This window comes from Eumetopias jubatus, unplaced genomic scaffold (genome assembly GCF_037043125.1).
Source record: "Eumetopias jubatus isolate StellerSeaLion01/CBP00866 unplaced genomic scaffold, mEumJub1_p1.0 scaffold_4, whole genome shotgun sequence".
NCBI classification, from domain to species: domain Eukaryota; kingdom Metazoa; phylum Chordata; class Mammalia; order Carnivora; family Otariidae; genus Eumetopias; species Eumetopias jubatus.
The window spans coordinates 11,576,914-11,602,139 of record NW_028274810.1 but is presented as its reverse complement, the minus strand read 5'-3'; the positions used below and the strand labels follow the sequence as shown (position 1 = coordinate 11,602,139).

General features: G+C 37.5%; 1 protein-coding gene across 4 annotated transcripts in view; it reads right to left on the bottom strand.

Moving 5' to 3' along the window:
- Positions 1 to 25,226, bottom strand: part of PHTF1 (putative homeodomain transcription factor 1) — a 46,361-nt gene that overhangs the window by 5,433 nt on the left and 15,702 nt on the right. For all 4 annotated transcript variants that reach the window (XM_028101905.2, XM_028101906.2, XM_028101907.2 and 1 more), the window contains exons 4-15: positions 20,006 to 20,075; positions 19,151 to 19,309; positions 13,615 to 13,771; positions 12,259 to 12,393; positions 8,789 to 8,948; positions 7,735 to 7,908; positions 7,541 to 7,630; positions 6,306 to 6,527; positions 3,208 to 3,336; positions 2,542 to 2,814; positions 1,661 to 1,792; positions 826 to 912 (exon numbers count right to left, since the gene is read on the bottom strand). In XM_028101905.2, the coding sequence (XP_027957706.1) occupies positions 826 to 912; positions 1,661 to 1,792; positions 2,542 to 2,814; positions 3,208 to 3,336; positions 6,306 to 6,527; positions 7,541 to 7,630; positions 7,735 to 7,908; positions 8,789 to 8,948; positions 12,259 to 12,393; positions 13,615 to 13,771; positions 19,151 to 19,309; positions 20,006 to 20,075 (1,788 nt within the window). The remainder of the gene's footprint in view (positions 1 to 825; positions 913 to 1,660; positions 1,793 to 2,541; positions 2,815 to 3,207; positions 3,337 to 6,305; positions 6,528 to 7,540; positions 7,631 to 7,734; positions 7,909 to 8,788; positions 8,949 to 12,258; positions 12,394 to 13,614; positions 13,772 to 19,150; positions 19,310 to 20,005; positions 20,076 to 25,226) is intronic.

The window sequence follows — 25,226 nt, the reverse complement described above, 5'->3', positions numbered from 1 at the left end:
TAGAGAATCAATTACAATCTATTGGATAAAAATCAGAATATATGAGTCCATAATGGAAGGAAGGAAGGCAGGAAGGCAGGAAGGCAGGAAGGAAAGGAAAGGAAAGGAAAGGAAAGGAAAGGAAAGGAAAGGAAAGGAAAGGAAAGGAAAGGAAAGGAAAGGAAAGGTAAGGAAAGGAAAGGAGGGAGGGAGGAAGAAAGAAAGGAAGAAAGGAAGGAAGAAGAAACAAAGGAAAGATCAACCATAGAGTGACAACTAACAAATGTGTGGAAGGAAAGATGGAGTTAGAAAAATCACTATTTTGGGCACCTGGGTGGCTCAGTTGGTTAAGCGACTGCCTTCCGCTCAGGTCATGATCCCGGAGTCCTGGGATCGAGTCCCACATCAGGCTCCCTGCTCAGCGGGAAGCCTGCTTCTCCCTCTGACCCTCTCCCCCCTCATGCTGTTTCTCTCTCTCTTTCTCTCAAATAAATAAAATCTTTAAAAAAAAAAATAAAAATCACTATTTTGTAACCCTTGTGACATGACAGCCTTATTATCAATCAAAAATTGCCAACTAAAATTAGAGTGATCTTAGAGTAATGAGAATTACTTTATTCTCATTTCAAAAGTAAGGAAAATTAACAAGAATTCAAAATAGCAAAAGAAATTTAGATAATTTAAAAAAATAGATATTTCAACACAACCATGCTAGTACCTTGCTCTTGAGAAATAAATTTTTGTCTCTCTCTCACACACACACACACACACACACACACACACATCTAAAATAGTGAACCATATTAGAATTTCCATTTTTCATTAAAACAAATATGAAACTCTTACCTGGGCACAGCAAATGAAAGCAATTGAAAGTGTCAGCAAGAAGACTGAAGATACAACCACATCAACTGAACGCTGTGGACCCCGTCTCTGTGGAGACACAGAAGTTAATGTCTAAGATTACAGTTGGAGACAGCAATGGCCCTCACATCATTCACATTCTGAATCTAACTACATTAATGTGAAAATAAATGTTTATAAGTTTCTGATGGAGACGAACCATGAGAGACTATGGACTCTGAGAAACAAACTGAGGGTTCTAGAGGGGAGTGGGGTGGGGGGATGGGTTAGCCTGATGATGGGTATTAAGGAGGGCACGTACCACATGGAGCACTCGGTGTTATACGGAAACAATGGATCGTGGATCACCACATCAAAAACTAATGACGTAATGTATGGTGATTAACATAATAAAAAATTAATTAAAAAAAAGAAGAAGTTTCTGGCATAGGATTTTAACACATTTTGGACATGTTTAACTTCAAACACTGAAATTCATGCTGTTCCAAATTAAGGGTGTGAGTGATTCACTGATGTATTTTCAGCTGGAATATTTTCCAAAATGTCAGAGAAAGATGCAACTTTCAATTTATGATTCTGCCCTAGGAATTTAAATTGTCTTTTCCCTTTCTAAGCTCTTTTTTACTGACCTCTACCAACTCAGCAGATAGATCACTTCCAACTTGGAGTCCAGCATATCTGTCGGCCACTGATATAATCTGTCCAGTGCATAGAACTTAACTACAGTGCCCACTGAGTATCTGCTGCCAGCAAATTTCAGTGAGCAGGTTCCTGCATATCCTCGCACACACTCTATGGTTAGTCAAATGAAACTCACCTTTAGAAAGGAACGCAGTGATAACCATATCTTAATGTTCTCCACTTTTTTAAGTCTGAAATGAGGTATTTCATATTTCCTAGCTTTCCTGGCAGAGGTAATATGGCTGAAGAGTTTTGCAAATAAAAATCTCTAGAGGAGGTTTAAAAAAAAAATCACAAAGTAAAAGTACATGTGTGTCTCTGTGTATATATTTATATAATTGTAAACAATATTCCCAGTATATAAACAATAATAAAAGGATGAAATTCTAATCAGGGATCACTTAGATCAAGTCAACAGCTCATGACCCTGTTGCTTCCAAAGCACATCCCATTGTAATCTATGTCTCATAATATGGTACACTCTTGACATTTTCAAGGAATATTCTTGGGAGACCTTTGTGAATCCCCAACTTCAGAAACACAAATGTTTATACAGAATTATGGTTTAGACTTTCCATTCAAAATCACGTTTTTTGCACATATCACCAAGATATCAAGTCCTCAAATCCTAATTCTAATCAAAACTCAATAACTCTATTTCTCACTTGACCATTTCCCACTGAAATATTTTGGCTTAGGGAATAACTACATATGTTACGAGTGAACAAGCACAAAGGCACACTGAGGCACAGGTGCTATGCAGTCTGCTAGGCTCAGTCCCTGCCCAAGCCACTTACTCCTACACATGAGCTCAGCAAAATGCCAGATTACAACATGTCATTTGTGAATAATCAATATCACGAGTGTTTAACGCACAAATACAAAAAGCCCACTATCAATCCTTCATTGCTCACATTAACTTTTGGAGAGAGAACAAATCAAGAGAACAAAGTCAACTCCATGGAAATATCATACGCAAAAGGAGAGGCAAGAAATTCTACTTAATTCTATACTGACCTGTTTATATGTTCTCTCTGCCACACACATCATGAAAAAAAAAATCCAAGTAAGACACAATCGTTCAAAAAAATTAATCATAGACAAAATAATAATAGGTGTAACAGGTGGTGCCCCACAAAAGAGAGTCATGATCTCCTCAGCTGAAATGGACTTTAGCTGGTCAAGGCTCTTCTCACGGAAAAGTCGATGTAAAAAAGGAAAAAATGCTAATCCAATGGTGACGACATTTCCCAGCATCTGATAACCTACTCCTTGCTGATATGCATTAACCTGGGAATTAATTTAAAATGCCTATCATTATTACACAGTTAAACAGAGTTACGAAGCAGTATTTACCAAGTACTACTTAGATTATTAAAAACTAAATCTGTTTTATAGCTAAAAGAAGTACAGATTTATGACTCTTTGATTTCATTAAAAATCAGGCTTGACTGAGATAAGGAATATTTGCAGAGTGTACGTGAATAATTGATCATGTTCACAGAGGACTTTGTAACAGATAACAAAAATATACTACCAAGTATAGATGCTAACTACAAAACTAAGAAAATATATATTTGTTTCAGAAGCAGAGTCAGTGTTCTGATCACTGAATAGATCCTGTGAAATAGCTGATCATTAAAACAGCTTTTCTGAAAAGTTTGAAAACTCATGAAATCTTACCCTGCTCATGATGATGCCACTTATTTCCAACACAGACATATCCATCTTTTTGCACTCATTCCCTTCCCAGATGATTGCACTAACTCGATCAGAGGCAGGACTTGAGTTCTGAAGCCAGAATAAGTGGTTCTAAAAAGAAAAACATAAAACTATTTCCATCCACCCTTCTTTCTTTCCTCCGTTGGCTTTCTCCCCCATTGTTCAGTTTCAGGCCACATTCACCAGTGCTGGACCCTCATCATTCTACTCTCTCCTTCCCAGAGCTCATCGTGCCCATGGCTGCCTCCATGATGCTCATCTCTGGTCCCTTCTTCTTCAGTAAGCCAATTTCTTACCTGGAGAGAGGCTAAATGTCTTCTGTGATGACGGGAAGCAGGACTCCAGGATCTTCAAGGTGGCTTCCCTGTCTAAAGGTCTGGAAGTGAGGCTAAGCTTGGTGTATTCGTGGCATGTTAAGGAGAAAAGTATTTCTAGAGCAATGTGACCATACCGGAGGTGGCAGCAAGTTAGGTAGGAGAGCTGCCAATAGGCCTTACATGTTACATAAATGACTGAGGAGTTAAGCCTTTCTCTGGCCTAATCAGGCACAGAAAAGCATAGAAAACTCAGAGGCTTTAGAAAGCTCAAGATTAAAAAAAAAAAAAAAAGCACCATTTCCTTCTGCCATATAAATTCTTATTCTTCAAGTACCAACTCAAGTCCCATTTCACCAATATAGTCAGCTCATCGCCACAAGCCTCACTACTCTGCCCTCCTCTGAAATTAAAGACCCTTAGAGTCTATACCAGACAAATTAGCATGTAATTATATGCTACTTTTCTAATGTCCTCTACTTACTTCCCCTATAATCATCTTGTCCTCAAACTAAAATATAAATTTCTAAAAAAAAAAGGATCACATGGTGATTTCTTCTCTTTCTACTACAATGCTTAGCATAATGCTGATGAACATTTATTGATTTATTCATTGATGATGCCAAAAAAATGTATGAAGTGCCGACTATGTAACATGTGCCACAGATACAATGGAGAACAAGATAGACGCTATCCTTGACATCAAGGAGCTTACAGACTGATGGAAACATGATTCAATAAAGTTACTACATGGCATGATAAGGGAAGGAAAGAGGGCTTCAGGAGCAAATGAGAAAGGCTTCCTAGGGAAGTATCATTCAAGCCAAGATCGGAAAAAGAAAAAGGAGTGCGCCAGAGGAACAAGTATCAGAGAAAAGTGTGTTCCGGGCAAATAAGCCAGAGGCACATGGGGAACGGTACAGCTCTGAAAGAAGTTCAACTGTGGTAAAGTAGAACATGTGACAGCAGGGGGAGGAATGATCAGGGATGAGACTGTATCAGAGCAAATAAAGAAACAGAAGCAAATAATCCCAATGGGGGGAAATAGCAGTTAAAGGATTTTAAGGGGAATGACATCATCGCGGCTACAGTATGGAAGAGCAGATGAAGGGAGCAAGCCCACAGAAGCTGTTAATGATCCAGACAGCCCCAAGGAGGGGAGACACCAGTAGACAGACAGATATTATTCAGTGGAGTCAAGAGGATGTGAGGACCGATTAGAAACATGCTGGGGAGGGTGGGGTCTCCAAGGTTTCTGCATCAGATGGTCAGTGGTGGCATTCAAAAATACGGGGAATAAAAGAAGAACAGGGTAGGTAGGGGAATTGGGAAATGATGAATTCCTTTTGATGTGGTGAGTTTCAGATTACCTTATGTAGGCCTTAAAATTATGCTGAAAATCCCAAAAGTGCAAAGAAGGTCAAGATCATCAGGATGCTATGCATAACTACTGAGGGCTAATGTAATTTAGATGAATCCTCAGACTGAATGTAAAGAATATTTAGATTCAAGCTTTGATAGCAAAATTGAAAGAAAAAAGGCTTGAAGCATTAATGAGAAAGTGTATGTTGTTTCTGGTTAGTCTTTAAGAATTGTGTACATCTAGGGCGCATGGGTGGCTGAGTTGTTGAGAGTCTGCCTTTGGCTCAGGTCATGATCCTGGGGTCCTGGGACCGAGCCCCGCATCGGCCTCTCTGCTCGGCAGGAGGTCTGCTTCTCCCTCTCCCACTCCCCCTGCTTGTGTTCCCTGTCTCACTGTCTGTCTCTGTCAAATAAATAAATAAAATCTTTAAAAAAAAAAAAAAGAATTGAATACATCTAATGAGGCAAGTTTTTTTTCATGAAAATGTGTAACCTAAATCAGTGGTACCCTAGAGTCAAGAAAATTCACTAATTCAACAAATGAATATCCACCACCCAGTATTTATAAATCATTGTGGAAATATTTAGCCTAAAGAACAACAACCAAAACAGAAGAAATCATGATCATTGCCACCAAACATCTGAAATGTTGATTTGAGAACCACTTCTACCCATTCAATCTATCCAGCAGCGGAAAAAGTTCTCTCATGAAGTAATAATCACTCCAGCTCTAGAAGTATTTAAGCAGAGGCCACTGATCATCTGATCGGGTACAAATAATAATGCTAACATTTATTGGGTGCTCACTCTTTGCCAGACATTGTGCTAAGCAATTTATTACCTCATTAGATCTATCACAATAGTCCCAGGAAGTAGTAACTATTATTACCACGTGAGAATTCCTACCTCAGTTGTAAGGTTCAAATACCTTCTAAGGAATCTCTAATTCCAGACTACCTGATTTTGTGATATTAATATAAATCCTAAAATTAAAAGCATCACTTGGTTTTTACAGTATTAGAGAACCAAGCAATGCCATTTCTTAGTAATTCATATATAACACCGTGATGTCTACAAAAATATGAGGTTGATGGACCAAACAACCCTGCTCACATAAAATGAACATTAAGGATCATTCTAAGGAAAATAATAAGAAAAAGTATTATGAAGAAAAATTTAGGTTAGGGCAACTCCAGAGTACTCCCCACTGAGTTCTAATCCCAACATTTTCACTTACAGACTATGTTCAATTTCCTCATCTCTAAATTAGAGATGATAATAGTATCTACCGTATACGATTATGATAAGGTCAAATGAGATAATACAGTACCTGGCCTGTAAATACAGTGAGTATTGGCTATTATTACCATCGCCTTTACAGACCTGCTGAAAAACATCTTCTTTGGGGTCACGTTTGGTCGCTGAGTGAAGGGTATTCACATGGGCCCCCTCACTGTCACTGGTGACAGACGAGCGGCACTCTGGGCCATGCAGCAGGTCGTCCCATAGCATATCCTCCGTCTCCGAGTCATGGCGGGTGCTTTCCGAGTCTCTTCTCAACATGTTGAGGCTTCGAGAGCCACCACTCATGCCCGACCTAGAGCCCTTTCAAGGAAAACAGAACACCAAAACTATATTTTTTTCATTCATTTTTAAAAGCAATCATATATCTGAAATAAAAGTAAAAGAAGTTATCTGTGGTGATGGCTGGCAAGCTTTCTTACGTTGACCCCCACAAGGCTTCATGTAACAATAATACATTTTAACATCTCAATGTTGAATTCTGATGATTCTCTAACAAGCAGGACTCTAAAAGGACTCTCTCTAAGAAGTTTTTGCCAAATTATGAGATGGTTCCACTCAAGTTCCCTGGGATGACAGTGACCTCTGCAAGCACATCCCAAGGATCTACCCTGGATATTGGTGTGGCCAAGCCTTCTGACATACCCAAAGTGTCCCCTACTCTATATACCGTGAGCGTGACTGCAGCTCTAGTCACATCCCAGGGACCTGGCCAAACATGGAAAGGACAGTCACACCGAGAAAAGGATGCACGATGCAGCTCTTCTGCAGTACAAACATAAATACGCAAGTTTTTCCACAACCCTGATGGCCTTGTCAATCGAAACAACAAAAAAAATCACATTACCACTATCTATCCCGCTCACCTCTGAATGATAACCTTCCAAATGGACAATATGCCCATGAGCTGCATCATGAAATTTGCTGCTCCCACCTCTCAGGGGTCCTTTCTCAAAAATCTGTCTTCATCAGCATTAGTGCCACTTAACAAAGGAATGATGCTTAAGAATAAGCTTCATATTCCAAGTAAATATTCGGAAGCCTTCTGGTCCTCCGGGGACTGAGGAAGCTCTTGCTGAGCATCATCTCATCCAGGATGCTTTTAAGATTAGAGTCAAAGTGAAACAGAGCTCCTTCGCTTTCTGGGGGTGAGTAGCCACATGAAAGCTTCCAGATAGGTAGACAGACAGTTGGTGGCAGGGGAGGCCAGGCAAATATAAGCACAACTTTAGGACAACCAATTAAAGAAGCCATGGATGAAGTTATTACACTCGGGACTAGGCCTTGAACAGGGACCTGTCGAAAGGATACATTACCTGACTGAAGCCCGCTGATTCAAATTCCGATTCGACCAGACTATCCGAATCCCGTGTAATGTGACACCACGTGGGAGTGGTTTTCTTTACCTGCCAAAAATGAAGACAACAAACAAAAGGAAAACATGTCCAATATCTCGTTACTATTCAATGATTTAGGAGTTAATGCCGATACTTTCACAAACAAAAATTACCTGAGTGTTTAGGTGCCTGGTAAGTATTGATTTTCTATTCTTAACTTCACAGCCGTTGTCACTTGAGGCCCCTTCCACACTCCTGCGCAACATCATCATCTGCGTCCGGGCTTCACCGTCCTCCTCACTTGACAGATCATCTGAAATCCCATTACCCAGACGCCTGAAAGCCTCCTACAAAGAGAACAGCAATTTCTTCACAGGGGACAGCCCAAAATACTCTAGTAAACGGCACATATGAAAACAAAAAAAGCATGTAAAACGAAGAAATGATGAAAGTAAACCAAAACTGAACAAGCCTATATATGACTTGGGTCTCAATGAAGAAAAACAGTGAACTCTCTTGGAACTAAACAGGCTCCCTGACATATTACGTAGAGGTTAGAAGCACAGGCCTGCATCTGGGTCCCGGGCCTTCCACTTACTAGTGATGTAACCAGAGGCAAGTAACTAGCCTGAGGCTCCACTTCCTCATCTGAACAGTGATGGTAATAAAAGCACCTATCTCACAGAGCTGTGGAGACAATTAGACAACTTACTACGTGTAAACAGTGCCTGGTTGCAGTAATGGCTCAAGAACATTAGCTAGTTTTGTAATGACTAAACACCACAGTCTAACAAATGAGAAAATATTTCAAGACTATACAATGGAAGTGTAGTTTTAGAAATAGAACATCTCTGCTACACCTAGAAAATAGTTTCCCAAACCTCTATCATATATATTCTTAACTGCATCTCTGGAATACAACACAGCGGCCTCAACACTGATCTGTTGATGGAACCTACCAGCCTACTGCTAAAGGCTGGATCAGCAGCTGTTGAAATAACAAGCTCTAGTCCTAGAAATTAAGAGAATAAACTATAGCCTTCATGTGTTATTCTCCTTTTCGTGTCCTGTGGTTTTACATCTCACTTATTTGTTAAGACAAATTACACAAACCTAGTATCTGATATCTCTAGCAGAGTCTAAGAACAGCAAAATTTTACATGGGAAAGAAAAGATTTTGTTATATATAAATATATGTGTATATATATATAATCATCTAAATCTTACCCTGTGGCACTTATCTCCATCTGAAAATTTTGCTTTCTCTCTTGTTTGCCACATTCTAATCTCTGGTCGACACTGTTTCTTCTTAATGATAGGATGCAGACAACTTGAGTCATTGTCAGTTTCAGTCCCTTTGTTACATATTAATTTTACTCTTTTAATCCTAATTTTAAAAAAGAAAAAAAAAGATTACTAGCTTGTTTTCTGAAAGTACTATCTTTCATGAAATCATTTGCTTTTGAAGAATTCAAGTTGATCCTTGAATAACACGGGTTTGAACGGCAGGTTCCACTTATTCGTGGATCTTTTCAAAAAATATAGTACAGCATTATAAATGTATTTCCTCTTCCCAATGATTTTCTCAATCACATTCCTTTTCCTCTAGCTCACTTTATTGTAAGAATACAGTACATAATACATATAACATACAAAATATGTGTTTATCAACTATTCATGTTACTAGTAAGGCTTCCAGTCAACAGGCACCCCTAGCCCCTGCACTCAAGGGTCAACTGTATGTTATTCTGGAAATCAAGAAAATTCAGAAACCACATTTTTCAGGCTTCCAGCTTGCCTAAGGGTATAGGAAGCCAGAATACAGGTATCTCTAGTCTCCAATTAATACTGAGAGTAAGCCTCTTCTTTTCAGTTTTGCAAGGAAGTGGGTTCAGTCTTCACTTTCCCTCTCAAACACAGTGCCAATGCCTAACTCACATCCCCTGTCTATGCCACTCAGAGAAACATCTTCCCTCTTCTGTCCTTCAAAGACCAGCAATTCTTGACTCCTTCATGACTCCTGCTGACTACTTCCCCCCTGAATAATCACTCCGTCTGCTGAACTGCATGGCCTTTAGTCAGCAGGTAACTACTTACGATATTTTTACATTGCTGTGATTGCATCTGATTAGACAGTAAAATCACCGAGAACAGGGTTGCCTGGTATACAGCACAACATTCAGCACAAAGGACCCAAACTAAAGAGTGTAACCTAGCTTTAGAAAAGTATGTGAATATACAGGCATCCCCCACTTTTTCCAAAAGTTCACAAAAGCAAAATAAAAGTTTGCTTTTATGAAAGACCTACATTAGGACCAGTGTTTGCTAACCGGAAGAACTCTGAGGAGGATTTTTGCTTTCATGAGAAAAGGTGGAAAGTAAACTAGCAATCGGCATTTGTTTTGCAGCACGCTCGCCAGCAGCCAGGGTGGCCTCTTGGAGTTCCTTCAGCCGGGGAGCTACACTCAGCTTCTCAGCATCAAGCCACGCCCCCAGAGCTTTTTTTTTTTTAATTTTATTATGTTATGTTAGTCACCATACATCATTAGTTTTGATGTGGTGATCCATGATCCATTGTTTTCGTATAACACCCAGTGTTCCATGCAGTACGTGCCCTCCTTAATACCCATCACCGGACTAACCAGTCCCCCCTCCCCCCCCCTCTTAAACCCTGTTTGTTTCTCAGAGTCCATAGTCTCTCATCATTCATCTCTCCCTCCAATTTCCCTCCCTTCATTTTTCCCTTCCTTCTCCTAATGTCCTCCATACTATTCCTTATGTTCCACAAATAAGTGAAACCATATGATAATTGACTTTCTCTGCTCGACTTATTTCACTTAGCAAAATCGCCTCCAGTCCCATCCATGTTGATGTAAAAGTTGGGTATTCATCCTTTCTGATGGCTGAGTAATATTCCATTGTATATATGGGCCACATCTTCTTTATCCATTCATGTGTTGAAGGGCATCTTGGTTCTTTCCACAGTTTGGCTATTGCAGACATTGCTGCTATGAACATCGGGGTGCATATGGCCCTTCTTTTTACCCCAAAGACACACTACATCTGTGTCTTTGGGGTAAATACCCAGGAGTGCAATTGCTGGGTCATAGGATAGCTCTATTTTTAAATTTTTGAGGAACCTCCACACTGTTTTCCAAAGTGGCTGTACCAACTTGCATTCCCACCAACAGTGTAAGAGGTCTTGTCACTATTGTTCAACATAGTACTAGAAGTCCTAGCAACAGCAATCAGACAACAAAAAGAAATAAAAGGTATTCAAATTGGCAAAGAAGAAGTCAAACTCTCTCTTTTTGCAGATGACATGATACTTCATGTGGAAAACCCAAAAGACTCCACCCCCAAATTACTAGAACTCACAGAGCAATTCAGTAATGTGGCAGGATACAAAATCAATGCACAGAAATCAGTTGCTTTCTTATACACTAACAATGCAACTGTAGAAAGAGAAATTAGAGAAACGATTCCATTTACAATAGCACCAAAAACCATATCTTATGGTTTTTTACCTCAGAATAAACCTAACAAAAGAGGTAAAGGATCTATATGCTAGGAACTACAGAACACTCATGAAAGAAATTGAAGAAGACACAAAAAGATGGAAAAATATTCCATGCTCATGGATCGGAAGAATAAACATTGTTAAAATGTCTATGCTACCCAGAGCAATCTATACCTTCAATGCCATCCCGATCAAAATTCCAATGACATTTTTCAAAGTGCTGGAAAAAACAATCCTAAAATCTGTATGGAATCAGAAAAGACCCCGAATTGCCAAGGAAATGTTGAAAAAGAAAAACAAAGCTGGGGGCATCACATTGCCCGATTTCAAGCTATATTACAAAGCTGTGATCACCAAGACAGCATGGTACTGGCCCCCAGAGCTTTCAACTGCAGCTGTGAGCATCTGTGCTGTGTCTCAATTTCTTTTGTGCATCTGTTAGCAAGATGCATCCTAAGGTATCAGAAAAGCCTAAGAGAGGCTATTTTTTGGATCTGAGAAGGCTCAAAAATGTTTCCATGTAAATTCATGGTAACTGCTTCTTCACTTTATTCCATTTCAGCCTAGGTTTCATAGGAACACTCGACTTTTGGAAAGTGGGGGAAACATGTACTTCATCTTCAAAAAAGGAGTGGCAAAAGCACTTTATTTTTGAGTCATAATCATTAATATATGACAAAATAAGTACCTCTTCGAGTCATACTAGTGCTGTCATGACACTGCAAAATCATGAAGGAGACAGAATTTGTCTTGGATCCATTTCCCTTTCTGTCCTACAGACCATCAACACCAGCTTCCTGTACCCCATTTCCAAAGAGGTATCAGCTTTCACACTGAATAATACCTGATCTTTTTAAAATTCTTTTTTCCCCTCAAGATGTTAGCTGAGATGGCTTAAAATATTTACCCTTTCCAAGTATTTATATTTCTGTAAACTTGTGATCTAAAATATCATTAAAGATCAAACAGAATGAAACTTTTATGGTAGACTCTGGGACTTGTGGGTAATCTGACCGACAGTGGAGACACCTGGAGGAAGCAAATCCTTCTAGAACCCTTAATGCTCACACCACAATTATAATATGCTTACACTGTTTTCTCCTACTTAGATTACATACTAGGTTAACACTGATGTGACTATAAAATCAAGTAAACATTCCAGTGTGAGACTTCCCACCTGTTGCCAAAGAGAGTCTCCCAAAAACTGCCAATAAGGGGAAGAGAGTCCAAAGTTTCCACTCTTCTGACTTTATCAGAGGAGTTATTTCCATTTTCTCGGCTCCCATCACCATTGACAGTTTTCCGTAATTTTCTACCAAAAAAAAAAAAAATGAACTTCAGATTATTCAAGAACTTTTATATTTCTGCTCTAAATATCCCTACAGAAAATGATACCAATGGGTTACGACGTGAAATGAAATATAGTGAATTTCATATAATGAGGGTAAATCATGCAATAATGTTTCTGACTAAAGGGCAAAATTGGATTCCAAACCAGAGTCCTATGCTATCATTTTGTTCAATATTTAAAGAAATCGAACTAATATTCCAAAATATTACTAGAAGAAAATTTTCGCACATATGACTGAGAGTCTTTTTAGGAACACTTAACACCACTAGCAGAAGGAACAATTCCTTTAAATATGAATGGCAGAAATCTATGCATTGGACACACTTCAGAGAACACAAAATAACAGCAACTGATCACTTTGATTGATACATGAAGCAGTTAAAAGATACATCTTATAAATCACAATGGGATGCATCACATGTGATTTCCTTAGAAGTCATTCAATTAATTGAACAGAATTTTCAAGAAATCCTTTTTTTGTAAAAAAAAAAGTCTTGAAAATAACATTCAAAAATAAGAATATGTTGAAATTCATCACACCAAATGAAAACAAAATCTTCTTTAGTAACTGTTTAGGGGAACAAAAATCTACAGATATTCTGAGGAATGATAATATAACTTTTGGAAGGTAATATACCTACATCTACCTAAAAAAAAAAATTAAAACCTTTAACAGTTCCAAAATCACACATAGCACATAACCAATAAAAACATGAAGTGAATTCAATGTGTAGAAATGTCAAATTCATCTCTATTAAAAGCTCAGAATACCTGGAAATCCATTTTTATTATGTACCATTGAAAAAAGGTAAAAATTTTAGTAGCACTAACCTAATGTACTAACATCCTTCTTTATACAGTGAATTTTCACCAAATTTTGATTGAGACTGTATTTTGAAGAATGTGTTTTCAACATCACTATTTAAGGTACATTTTAATAAAGTACAATATAATGTCAGATTTTTCCTCTTAAACAACTGTACTGAATGACAAAAATCACACCTGGGATTAAAAGGTCATGAAAAGGTTTCCTGTCATCGGGAAGAAAAGCGAAAGCCAAAAAATAATTTAAAAGACATGCAAAACAGGAAGATTTGTTATTAATTTCATCAAAGATTTTGTAAGCGTGTACAATGCCTCTCCCAGAAAATACACAACTACAAATGTAATTTCTCATCTTACCTTCTTCTCCGATTTCCATTGTTTCCCGATGGCCTTGTTATCTGAGTAGAAACAATTTGACAGTGGACAGTTCCCATGAGTAACATAAGGCACAAGGGTCCAAGTACTTCACTTACATTCACAATAGGCATCATAAAATATAACACGAGTGCTATAACTGAAAAGAAGAGGTTTCAAAATGTAAAACATAAAGGCTCGTCTTTATATCTGATCCTAGCGACTGCACAAACTATTGCTACAAAAATCTATCGATTTAAAACGTACCAGCTAAAAGCACATAATTTTCTACAGTGCAATCCACCTGCACATCAGTTGAGTGAAAACTTGAAGCCTTAGGCCACAGAGCAAGAGAAGAATAATGTGTTTGAAGGATTTGCTTTCCTGGCAGTATAATAATCTAGATATTGCAAAAGGCTCCCCACCACAAAACAGCTAGATGCTGTACGATACACACCAGGAAGTGTTGTTCTGCTCAGAGGAATGGTATTTTCGAAGGCCCACACTTGTACTAGTAGCAATTAGCAAAGCTGGGATTTGAACCCAGGTGACTGCATATGAACTGTCCAAAGAAATCAATGGTGAAAGACACCGGAAAACATCAAAAATTACATCCAAAAAAATCCAGATACAATTTCATAGATGAGTTCTTTCAGACTTTAACATAAAGATAATTCTTGTGATATATAAACTATTCCTATGTGAAGAAAAAGCTAGCCAATTCATTTCAGGCCCTAACACCCTATCACCCAAATATAACAATGACAGCACCCAAACAATAAACCACAGGCCTTGCTGGCTTGTGAATGTGGATATAAATTTCCTACTTAAAAGCAGGCGCCGTGAATGAAGGGATTTTTGTCGATTTGGCTCACTGCTATAGCTAGCACATGATGGATACTTAATATTTGTTGAATGAGTAACTAAAATACTATCAACATAAATTTGAATAAATCACCAAGAGTATGCAGGGTTTACGCTGGAAGGAAAAATCTATCTCAGAGCCCTGATAAAACAATACATGTACATGTACAGACATGGTAGGCACTTACATAGTTGTTGACTGAAATGATTTAATCTAATAATTTAATAACATGTAATTTGGGTCACATATATACAAATTATCTCAATTGACAATTGCATAAAAGGACTTTGTCCCTGATTCCTGGGAGGTAACCTCTACATCCTTGGAATTTCTCAAGTGATGGAAGTTATTCACAGTGGGCCCCTTGGACCAAACCAGATAGTTTATGCCAATGAGGTGACTACGGATGTGATTAGAGGGTTGAGGCTTTGAGCCAGTGTATCAGCCTGACCTCTGGGACAGAGTGGGGAGGAGGGCTGAAGACTGAGTTGGCTACTTGGCCAATGATTCAACTGTTATGCCTATCTAACAAACCCTCAGTAAAAATTCTGGATACCGAAGCTTGGGTGAGCATCCCTGATTGGCAATAGTCTGTTAGTATTGCTACTCATCATGGCAGAAAGGGTACCATATCCCTGACGATAATGAAAACTTCCTGTTTGGAATCCTCCCAAACTATGCATCTCTTCTAATTCATACAATAAAACTTTTAGTATAAGAAAACTGTAATTGTAAGTATAGCACTTTCCTGAATTCTGGGAGTCATTCTAGTGAATTATTGAAGGAATCAGTAGGGGACCTTCAAAACTGTAGCCAGTGGGTCAGAAGTAAGGGTAGCCCTGGGGACTCCCAAAGTGAGGCTGGTGTCTGAAGTGAGGGGAGTCTTACGAAGGGCTGTACCTTTAACCTGTGAGTTTGGCCAGCTCCTATAGGGAAAAAGCATTCCATAAAAAAAATCAATGTTTGTTCCTGATTTATAATTAATCTTACATCCAATCTCTTCTAAAATACTAGGAATATAAAAATATATCCCTTATATAGTAAAGAGGAAATCAACACACATCATACTAAGGAAGACACTGAATCAGGAACAAAAGGGTGATCAGTCTTACTGTTATTACTTAATGCTGCTCCAAAAATGTTGACTAATGCAATAATAGTAAATTAAATGTATGAAAACAGATGAGGCCAGATTTTCATTATTTGCCAACATGGTTGTATAATTAGAAAATGTGAGAGAAGCACTGAAAAACTATTAAAATTAACGAGGGTTTAATAAACTGGTTGGTTATAACAATTTTAAACATAAACTAGTAGCTTTCAAATGTAATAGCACTAACCCAGCTGAAATTTACACAACAAAAACAGTGTCATACCTGCAGGAGCAACAACAAAAATAAAAACAAATATTTTACTTTAATGTGGAAGTACCAAAGGGTCCATTGATGGATGAATATATAAACAAAATAGGGGACATACATATAATGGATTCTTATTCACCATTAAAAAGGAAGGAAATGCACATGCTGGGTATGGATGAACCTTAAAAACATTAGGCTAAGTGCCACAGGCCAGGCTCAAAAGGACAAATACTGCATGGTTCCACTTATATGAGGTATCCAGAGTTGTCAAATTCACAGAGAAAGTAAACAGAATGGTTGCCAGAGGCCTGAGCTTGGTCAGGGAATTAGGGAACCAGGCAATTATTGTTTTATAGGTACAGTTTCAGTTGGGAAAGATGAAGAAAGTTCTGGAGATGGATGGTAGTGATGGTTGCCCAGCCATGTAAGTGGGCTTAATGCCACCGACTGTATACTTAAAAATGGTGAAGGTGGTAAATTATACGTTATATGTATTTTACCACAATAAAAAAATTTGAGTTTAAGATCTAAGCAGGCCTCATAAGAAATAAAAATCCTACAAAGCTTTACTGAGAGATATAACAGAAGACTTGATTAGAAGGTGAGATATATCAATTTTCTTCCCATTTCCCCCAAATATATCTATATCTTCATGGGAAAGGGGGGATTACAGTCTAATTCCAAATTATTTCTTTGTTTTGATTAGGATAAAATAATTCTGAATTATTTGGAAAAAAATAAGCAAATTAAAACACCTAAGAAAATACTAGAAAAGCAGAATACTAGAGGAATACTTCTGCTCAATGCTACCACATATTAAACTATAGTAATTAAAGAAATGTGGTGCAGATATGAGAATAACAAGACAAACTGATGGTACAGAATATGTGTGTAGAAATAGACCATGGTATATATGAAAATTTAATGTATATAATTTAATATATCTCAACAAGAAAGAAATTCTTCAGTAACGAACATGTGGAAAATATTTAACTTCACCTTTATAAGCTACCAAAAAAATGTAGACTAAATTAGCAAAACAATTTTTTTGTATATCCAATTAGGTAACAATCTTTAAAATTATAATAATGCTGGTCAGACTGTGGTAAAACAGGCACTCTCATCCACTACTTTTTTTTTTCTTAAGATTTTGTTTATTTATTTGAGAGAGAGCGAGAATGAGAGAGAGAACACGAGAAGGGGGAGGGTCAGAGGGAGAAGCAAACTCCCTGCTGAGCAGGGAGCCCGATGTGGGGCTCGATCCTGGGACTCCAGGATCATGACCTGAGCCGAAGGCAGTCACTTAACCAACTGAGCCACCCAGGCGCCCCTCATCCACTACTTTCCAAAAGAAGTGTGCCACTAGCAATTTCATTTTATGTTCTAAAAGCCTTAAAATGTTTATATTCTTTGATCTCTTAATTCAATTTCAGAGAATTCTAAGGAAGTAATATAAAATATGAAAAATTTTGTTTATGATGGCATTATTAATAGGAAAAAAAAACCCAGGAACAATCTAAATGCTTACAATATGGGAACAGTTATATAAATTATGGTCCTTTTATATAATGGAATATTAAGTAGCTATAAAAAGTATTTATGGTAAGAGACATAGACATGAAAATGATTATTTTAAATGTTGGTGTATCCATATGATGGAATATGATGCAGCCATTAAAAATGACAGCCATTTCATTACAATTAAATAAAACTAAAAATTCAGTTCCTTACCCACACCATTCACAAGTCCTCAACAGCCACATAGGACTGGGTAGTACAGACACAGAACATTTCTATCATCATAGAAATTCTATTGGACAGCACTGTCACAACTTTAGAAAATTAAACTTATAGATTTGTAAATTCATACATTTATCTTTCCCTCTATAACTTTATTAAACTCAAAAAAAAAAAGCCAGCACAGATAAAAGAAAACAAAAATCACCCCAAATCCTTCCACCCTAACCCAACCTTCACCTACTCTGTTCTAATTCATGTCTTTTTGTTCAGGTATAACCAGAGTGCATACATGGTCCCATTTCGAAAAGTATTCCTGGTAGGCAGTGGCCATATAGTGGTAAAGAGAATGTGCTGGACTCCTGCACATAGTGAGAAGAGAAAAGCCAACATCAGGTAGTTGTGTAATGCAGAAATTAAAATAGATTCCTGGGGAACGGTAGGACTATTTAGAAAGTATAGATAGGGATGGCCTCTCAGTGAAAGTTCCCTCTGAGCTCAGATCCTAGAGATGAGAAAAAAGATAGCCATGTGAAAAGCCTTAAGATTGTTTCAAACAGAAGGAAGAGCTCAGTGCAAAGCACAGAAAAAGGCTCGCTCCAGCAAGCAAGGAATAGGGCGCGGCCTCTGAGAGGCCAGCAGGGAAGAGATCATGGAGGGCCCTGCAGGCTGCAGTGAGGAGTCTAGATTTCACTCTAAGGCCAATGAGAAGTCTCTCAAGGGTTTTAAGCAGGAAAATGACATGATACAGGTTCTACTGTAAAAGATTTCTCTAACTGGTGTGAAAAGAATAGTTGATAGAAAGGAGGCTCAGAGTAGACATTATTCCAGTGGTCCAGGCAAAGCGATGCTGGTGTGGTAGACCATAGTGGGGGGAAAAAAAAATCCAGACTGCCATGTTGGATATGGTAGGTTCAAGATACCTTTTAAATCTCTATACATAGGGCGCCTGGGTGGCTCAGTTGGTTAAGCGACTGCCTTCAGCTCAGGTCATGATCCTGGAGTCCCAGGATCGAGTCCCGCATCAGGCTCCCTGCTCAGCGGGGAGTCTGCTTCTCCCTCTGACCCTCTCCCCTCTCATTCTCTCTCTCAAATAAATAAATAAAATCTTTAAAAAATAAATAAATAAATCTCTATACATAAATGCCTGAAAGCAGGCAGTTAGATTTACAAGTCTGCAGTTCAGCAGAGATCTGGCCTAAAGATATAAATTTGAGAATCACCAGTTTATCAGCTATATTTAAACAATGGGGTTTGATGAGAGTACTTAGAGGAGAGAATCCAGGGTCCAACCTTGAGGTAATCCAATATTCAAAGGTCACACAGAACAAAGATTGAAAAGACCTGGCCAGTGAGACAGGTGGAGAGAAATTCAAGAAAGATGAGTTAGACAACTGTGTTTGCCTCTGTGAGCAAATAAATCTAAGATGATCTCCAAATGGTGTATATCCTTTCATTTCTTTGCATTTTAAACTCTCAAATGATCGGGTAAATGTAAGGACAGTAAAGTCTGCATTATCTAATAGCAAAAGCAGCAAAGAGAAACAGTCACAGTTTATTCCACCCTTCTCATTACCTTGCATGAGGTAAAGTAGTAGCAGCCAAACAAAGATTCTTAAAGAGGTAACCTGAATCCACCAACTGCTGAACAATGGAAACAATACAACTCGAACGAGCCCCTTCCGAGTCAGAGATGTCCATGGAATTTCAGGTTTGGCTTTGGCAAATGTTGAGCCTTTAAATATACAATAAAACAAAACATCAAACATTTACATATACTATATTAATGCCTACTTGTAACACTGTATTAAAAACAGCTGAGAGCAAAAATCACCATACAACCTGTTTGGTTAAAAAGAATCCTCGGGCGCCTGGGTGGCTCAGTTGGTTAAGCGACTGCCTTTGGAGCGACTGCCTTCGGCTCAGGTCATGATCCTGGAGTCCCGGGATCGAGTCCCACATCGGGCTCCCTGCACAGCAGGGAGTCTGCTTCGCCCTCTGACCCTCCCCCCTCTCATGTGCTCTCTCTCTCATTCTCGCTCTCTCAAATAAATAAAATCTTTAAAAAATAAATAAATAAATAGAATCCTCTTAGATGTTCATTAAATACAATAACTTCTTGCCTCAATCACTAAGACAGGAGCTGAAAATAAGTCAGGCTGACTCGAATGTTATACAATATATTTTTCTCAATTACACAACAGTAGTTTCCAAGTTCATCCCTCTTTCATCCTAATGTGATTTATATAACTACAGAGAACCAAAGCAAAGGGAAAAAAAAATCCCAAGGCCTGAATGATGAAGGAAGAATATTCCTTTTGGAAATTAAAGTACACCGTCAAACAGGGATGATATCTAAAAAAGAATCTCTAGCACCACTATGAAATAATATAATAAAATACATAAGAAACAAACCAACTTTAGAACTCACCTCTGATTAAGTCAACATCAATCAAGTCTGGTTTTATGTGACCCATCTTTTTTGGTTTGTTTTTGAAGCCCTAGTATAAAACAAAACCAAACCAGAGATAAGGGTAAAAAGCCCTTTTAAATACAAAAGGTAAACTTACATTTCTTTTTTTCTATATCTGACACCTTTTTACTGGGGACACTTTAATCCTAATGTTCCTTAAAATAACTTATCATTAATGTTTTAGTTTGTAGTTTACCAAGTAATGCAAGAATATACGTTTATCACTTTTTAAAATGATCCAACAATGCCAAAGGATCAGGAAGTACAAAATAATAGTCCCTTCACCCCCTCTCCTCTCCTTCCGGTTTCAGTCATTAAAAACAAATAACTTTCATCTTTTTTTTTTTTTAAACCGGTTCTCTTGTTATTTACTTCCATACTTTTTTTTTTTTTAAGTAAACTCCACATGCAGCATGGAGCCCAACATAGGGCTTAAACTCACAACCCTGAAGACCTGAGCTGAGATCCAGAGTCAGGTGCTTAACTGACTGAGCCACCCAGGTGCCCCTACTTCTATATTTCTAAATAATATGTTTATACTGCCATTTTTTAATTTATTGATTTTAGAAATAATCCACTGACTCCTAATACCGCATATGAGAATTTAGCTCTCTTACACAACTAATCCCCACATCCTAACTTCCACCCCAAAAACATAAATCCTTGCAATAGTTACATTAATTTTTGATAAATCAGTAATTAGTAGTTATGATATGATCACTATGAAATATTGTTCCCTGTAAGCTATATTTTATATTCTCCTAATTCACTCTATGGAGTCAGCTAAAACATCATTTTCCAAATACTCAAATGCCAGAAAATTTATCAAAGTCTTTTTTTCTTGAAAAAAAAAATTCCTGGAAAGGCCCTTCCCAGAAACTTCTATCTTCCTGCTGCAATCAGACTGGTAGACTGATTGCTCTCGGGACTGGCTGCACAGCTAGCTCTCTATGCAGGACTTCTCACTAACACCCTGACAACTCCCTTCACCTCTGTGGTGAATCTCTAGCTCTTACATCCCATGTCTTTCTGGAGTGCATCCTTCAGAAGCTTCCTGAGAAAGGGGTTACAGAAGATACCTTTTTTAAGCCTCGCATGTCTGAAAATGAATTCATTTTACCCTTATGCCTAATAAAAGGTTACACTAGAGTGTAGAATTCTAAGTTGTTAATAATTTTCCCTCAGGAATTAAGACATTGCTCTACTGTTTTCTAGCTTCCAATGTTGCTGTTACAAACTCTAGTGCCTTTCTGAGTCCTGATCCTTTGAATGTCAATTGTTCCTTTCCTCTGAATCTTCACTTTATTCATGGTGTTCAGAAATTTGATAATGATATGCCTGGATATGAGTCTTTTACATCTCTTGTGCTGAGAATCCCTTCTATGTGGCTCTAGGGAAGTTTTCTTGTAATTTATTTTTATATTTCTCCCCTTCTCAGATTTAACTTCCCTATTTTCTATTTTTTTAATTTAATTTAATTTTATTATGTTATATTAATCACCATACATTACATCATTAGTTTTGATGTAGTGTTCCATGATTCACTGTTTGCGTATAACACCCAGTGCTCCATGCAGAACGTGCCCTCTTTAATACCCATCACCAGGCTAACCTATCCCCCCACCCCCTCCCCTCTAGAACCCTCAGTTTGTTTCTTGGAGTCCATAGTCTCTCTTGGTTCGTCTCCCCCTCCAATTTCCCCTCCCCCTTTATTTTTCCCTTCCTATCTTTTTTTTTTTTTTAACATATAATGTACTATTTGTTTCAGAGGTACAGGTCTGTGATTCAACAGTCTTACACAATTCACAGCACTCACCATAGCACATACCCTCCCCAATGTCTATCACCCAGCCACCCCATCCCTCCCACCCCCCACCACTCCAGCAACCCTCAGTTTGTTAACTTTCCTATTTCTTACCTCTTTTGTCTTTTTGACCTGCTTTCTAGAAGTTCCTCAAGTTCTATTGAATTTTTCATTTTGACTCTTTCAGTTCATTTCTTTCTGTTCTTTTTATTTTGGAGGATTTATTCAAATACCTAATAATCACTGGCTTTCTTTATATATTAGAATGAAGCACTGAAAACCTGATGGACTCAATATTCTACTTCAAGGTACATATCCAAGACAAATGTGTATGTATTTCACTAAATAATGTGTACAAAATGTTCACAGAAGAATAATTTCTAAGAGCTCCAGACTGGAAACTACCCAGTGACAATAATTGGATATTGCCCATCAACAGTAGAATGCATAAATTGTGGTGTTGTACAATTATGCAACATGAATGAATTTCACAAACATAAAACTGAATAAAAAAAATTAGACTCAAATGTGTATGTGTTGTATAATTTCATTTACGTAAAGTTCAAAAAGGCAAAATTAATCCATAGCACTAGTAGTCGGGATACTGGTCTACCTCTGTTGGTAGTAGTGACTGGAAGAGTATGGAAGGGAAGCTTCTATGGTACTGCTAATTATCTATCTCTTGATCTTAATGCTGGTTACATGGTTACATTCAGTTTGAGAAAATTCCTCAACCTTTACACTTAAAATTTTGTTATATATGCATAAGTATATCCATATTTACTGAACATGTTTTACTTCAACAGAAAGTCTGTAAAACTTATTGGAAGCTCTATGTATATGAGCATAGCTTATAGACTTGGGATTTCACTGCAGAGGAATCAACCAGCTTAAGGGAATCACCAAATGTCAATATCTGGAGGCATTTTTTGTGGGGTCATTCAAGGCTCTTCAAAGAATTTTCCAGTATTCACCTTGGTTGAAGGTTAGGAAGGCTAAAGATTTCTGTGGTGGAAGTCTTGAGATTAAAACAAGGGGCTCACAATTCTGCTTTTAGTATCGTGATTCTTGCCTGCCCTTCAGTGTCCACAGACCCTTCTCCAGTGAATTTTCTAAGAAACATCACCAGTCTCCTTCATAAGGGCATTGTTGCCCATCTTTAAGGGATTGATGAGAAGACAAAAGGTTCAATCTCTATGTATACAAAGTTATTCAATCCCCCATTTAACTGCCTCACATGAAACCTGGTGAATTCAAGTCCTAAGCCTCTCTGGGGAGCTCTGCAGGGCAACTGGCATTTTCCCCTGCTCTCCTAGCACTCTCTTCTATTCATTTTTCATCTTCCATATATGTGTTGATTCCTTTACTACTGACATCTTCCTCCTCAATCTTTTTCCTTGACTTTATGGATGCATTCATTTTATACAACCCCTTTATGGATTCCTTTCATGTAATTTAGTGGTAACTCAGAAAGGAGAGATTATAAATTTAGTGTGTGGCCAATCTACCACATTTAACCAAAAATCTAATCATAATTTTTTTTCAGGGCATGAAGAAAGAATCCTTTCAGGGCCTTTGTCTTCTACCACCTCAAATTAAAAGTAAGTTTGTGAATTATCTTTTGTGTTTCAAACTCCTGGTTTGACTAACAGTTTTGTTTCAATACTATTAATAAATAAAACCTTTAAAAGATGAATTTTAATTTTATACTCAACATGTGTAAATGCTAATCCAGCTTTTAAAATTAGATATTTAAGCATTAAAATTAAATTAAAAATTAAAGGTTACAGCCATTTGCTATTTCCCTATTTCAGACATTGAGCCAGTATTGATCTTTAGTTCTGTTTAACTAAACAGATTTGGCCAATTTCTCTTAAGTGGATCCTATGTTTCTATCCATTTCAACTACAAACTATAGATTTTAGAGAAGAATGTTCTAAAACCCTACATGTAATAAAATTAAATCTAAGGAGGAATCAAAATTTGAAAGTTAGACATTTCAGAGAAAAAAATAATCCTCTGGAACACACGTACACTAATTTTTGAAACATGCATAATATCCATTGGAATAACAATTATCTTGGCTACATACAAAATTAGAAATTAAAATTTTTAAAGTAAAAATATCAATGTATTATTTTCTAACAGACAAAGACCTTGTGGACCTTTATTTCCTTCAGACAAATACCCAGAAATGGGACAGCTGGATCAAATCATAGTTCTATTTTTAATTTTTTGAAAAGCCTCGATACTGTTTTCCATAATGGTTATACCAGTTTACATTCCCACCAACAGTATATAAAAATTCTCTTTTCTCTACATCCTCACCAACACTTATTATCTTCTGACTTTCTGATAAGAGTCAAACAGTCCTGACAGGTGTGAGGGGATATCTCACTATGGTTTTGATTCACATTTCCCTGATTATTAGTGATGTTAAACACCTTTTTCATATACCAATTGGGTATATCTTTTTTGGAAAAATGTCTGTTCAGGTCCTTTGTCCATTTTTAATTGGATTACTTGTTTTTAACTATTGAGGTGTAAGAGTTCCTTATATATTTTGAATGTAAACCCTTTATCAGATATATGGTTTACAAATATTTTCTCCCATTCCATAGGTTGCCTTTTCATTATTGCTTCCTTTGCCATGCAAAACACTTTTTAGTTTGATGTAGTCTCACTTGTTAATTTTTGCTTTTGTTGTCTGTGCTTTTTTGTCAAATTCAAAAAACTCTTGGCCAATGAGCCCCTGGTTTCTTCTAGGACAATTTCAGGTCTTACACTTAAGTCTTTAATCCATCTTGAGTTGATTTTTATGTGTGGTGTAAAATAAAGGTCCAATATCATTCTTCTGCATGAGGATATCTATCCAGTTTTCCCAACATCACTGAAGAGACTCTTTTTCCCATCACGTATTTTGACACCTCTACCAAAGATTAGTTGACTGTGTAAGCATGGGTGTATTTCTGGGGTCTCCATTTTGTCCCATTCATCTATGTGTCTTTTATGACTGTATCATACTGCTTTGGTTACTATAGCTTTGTAATATAATTTGAAATCAGGAAGTGTGATGCCTCCAACTTTGCTCTTCTTACTCAAGGCTGCTTTAGCTATTTGGAATTCTTTGTAGTTCCATACAAATCTTAGGATTTTTTTTTTGCATCTGTGAATAATACCATTGGAATTTTGATAGACTGCTTTTAATCTCTAGATTACTTTGGGTAGTATGGACATTTAACAATATTTCTTCCAATCAATGAACATAAGATATCTTTCCTTTTTTTTTTTGTCTTCTTCAATTTCTTTCATCAATGTTTCATAGTTTTCAGTGTACAGATCTTTCACCCTTGTGGTTAAATTTGTTCCTAAATA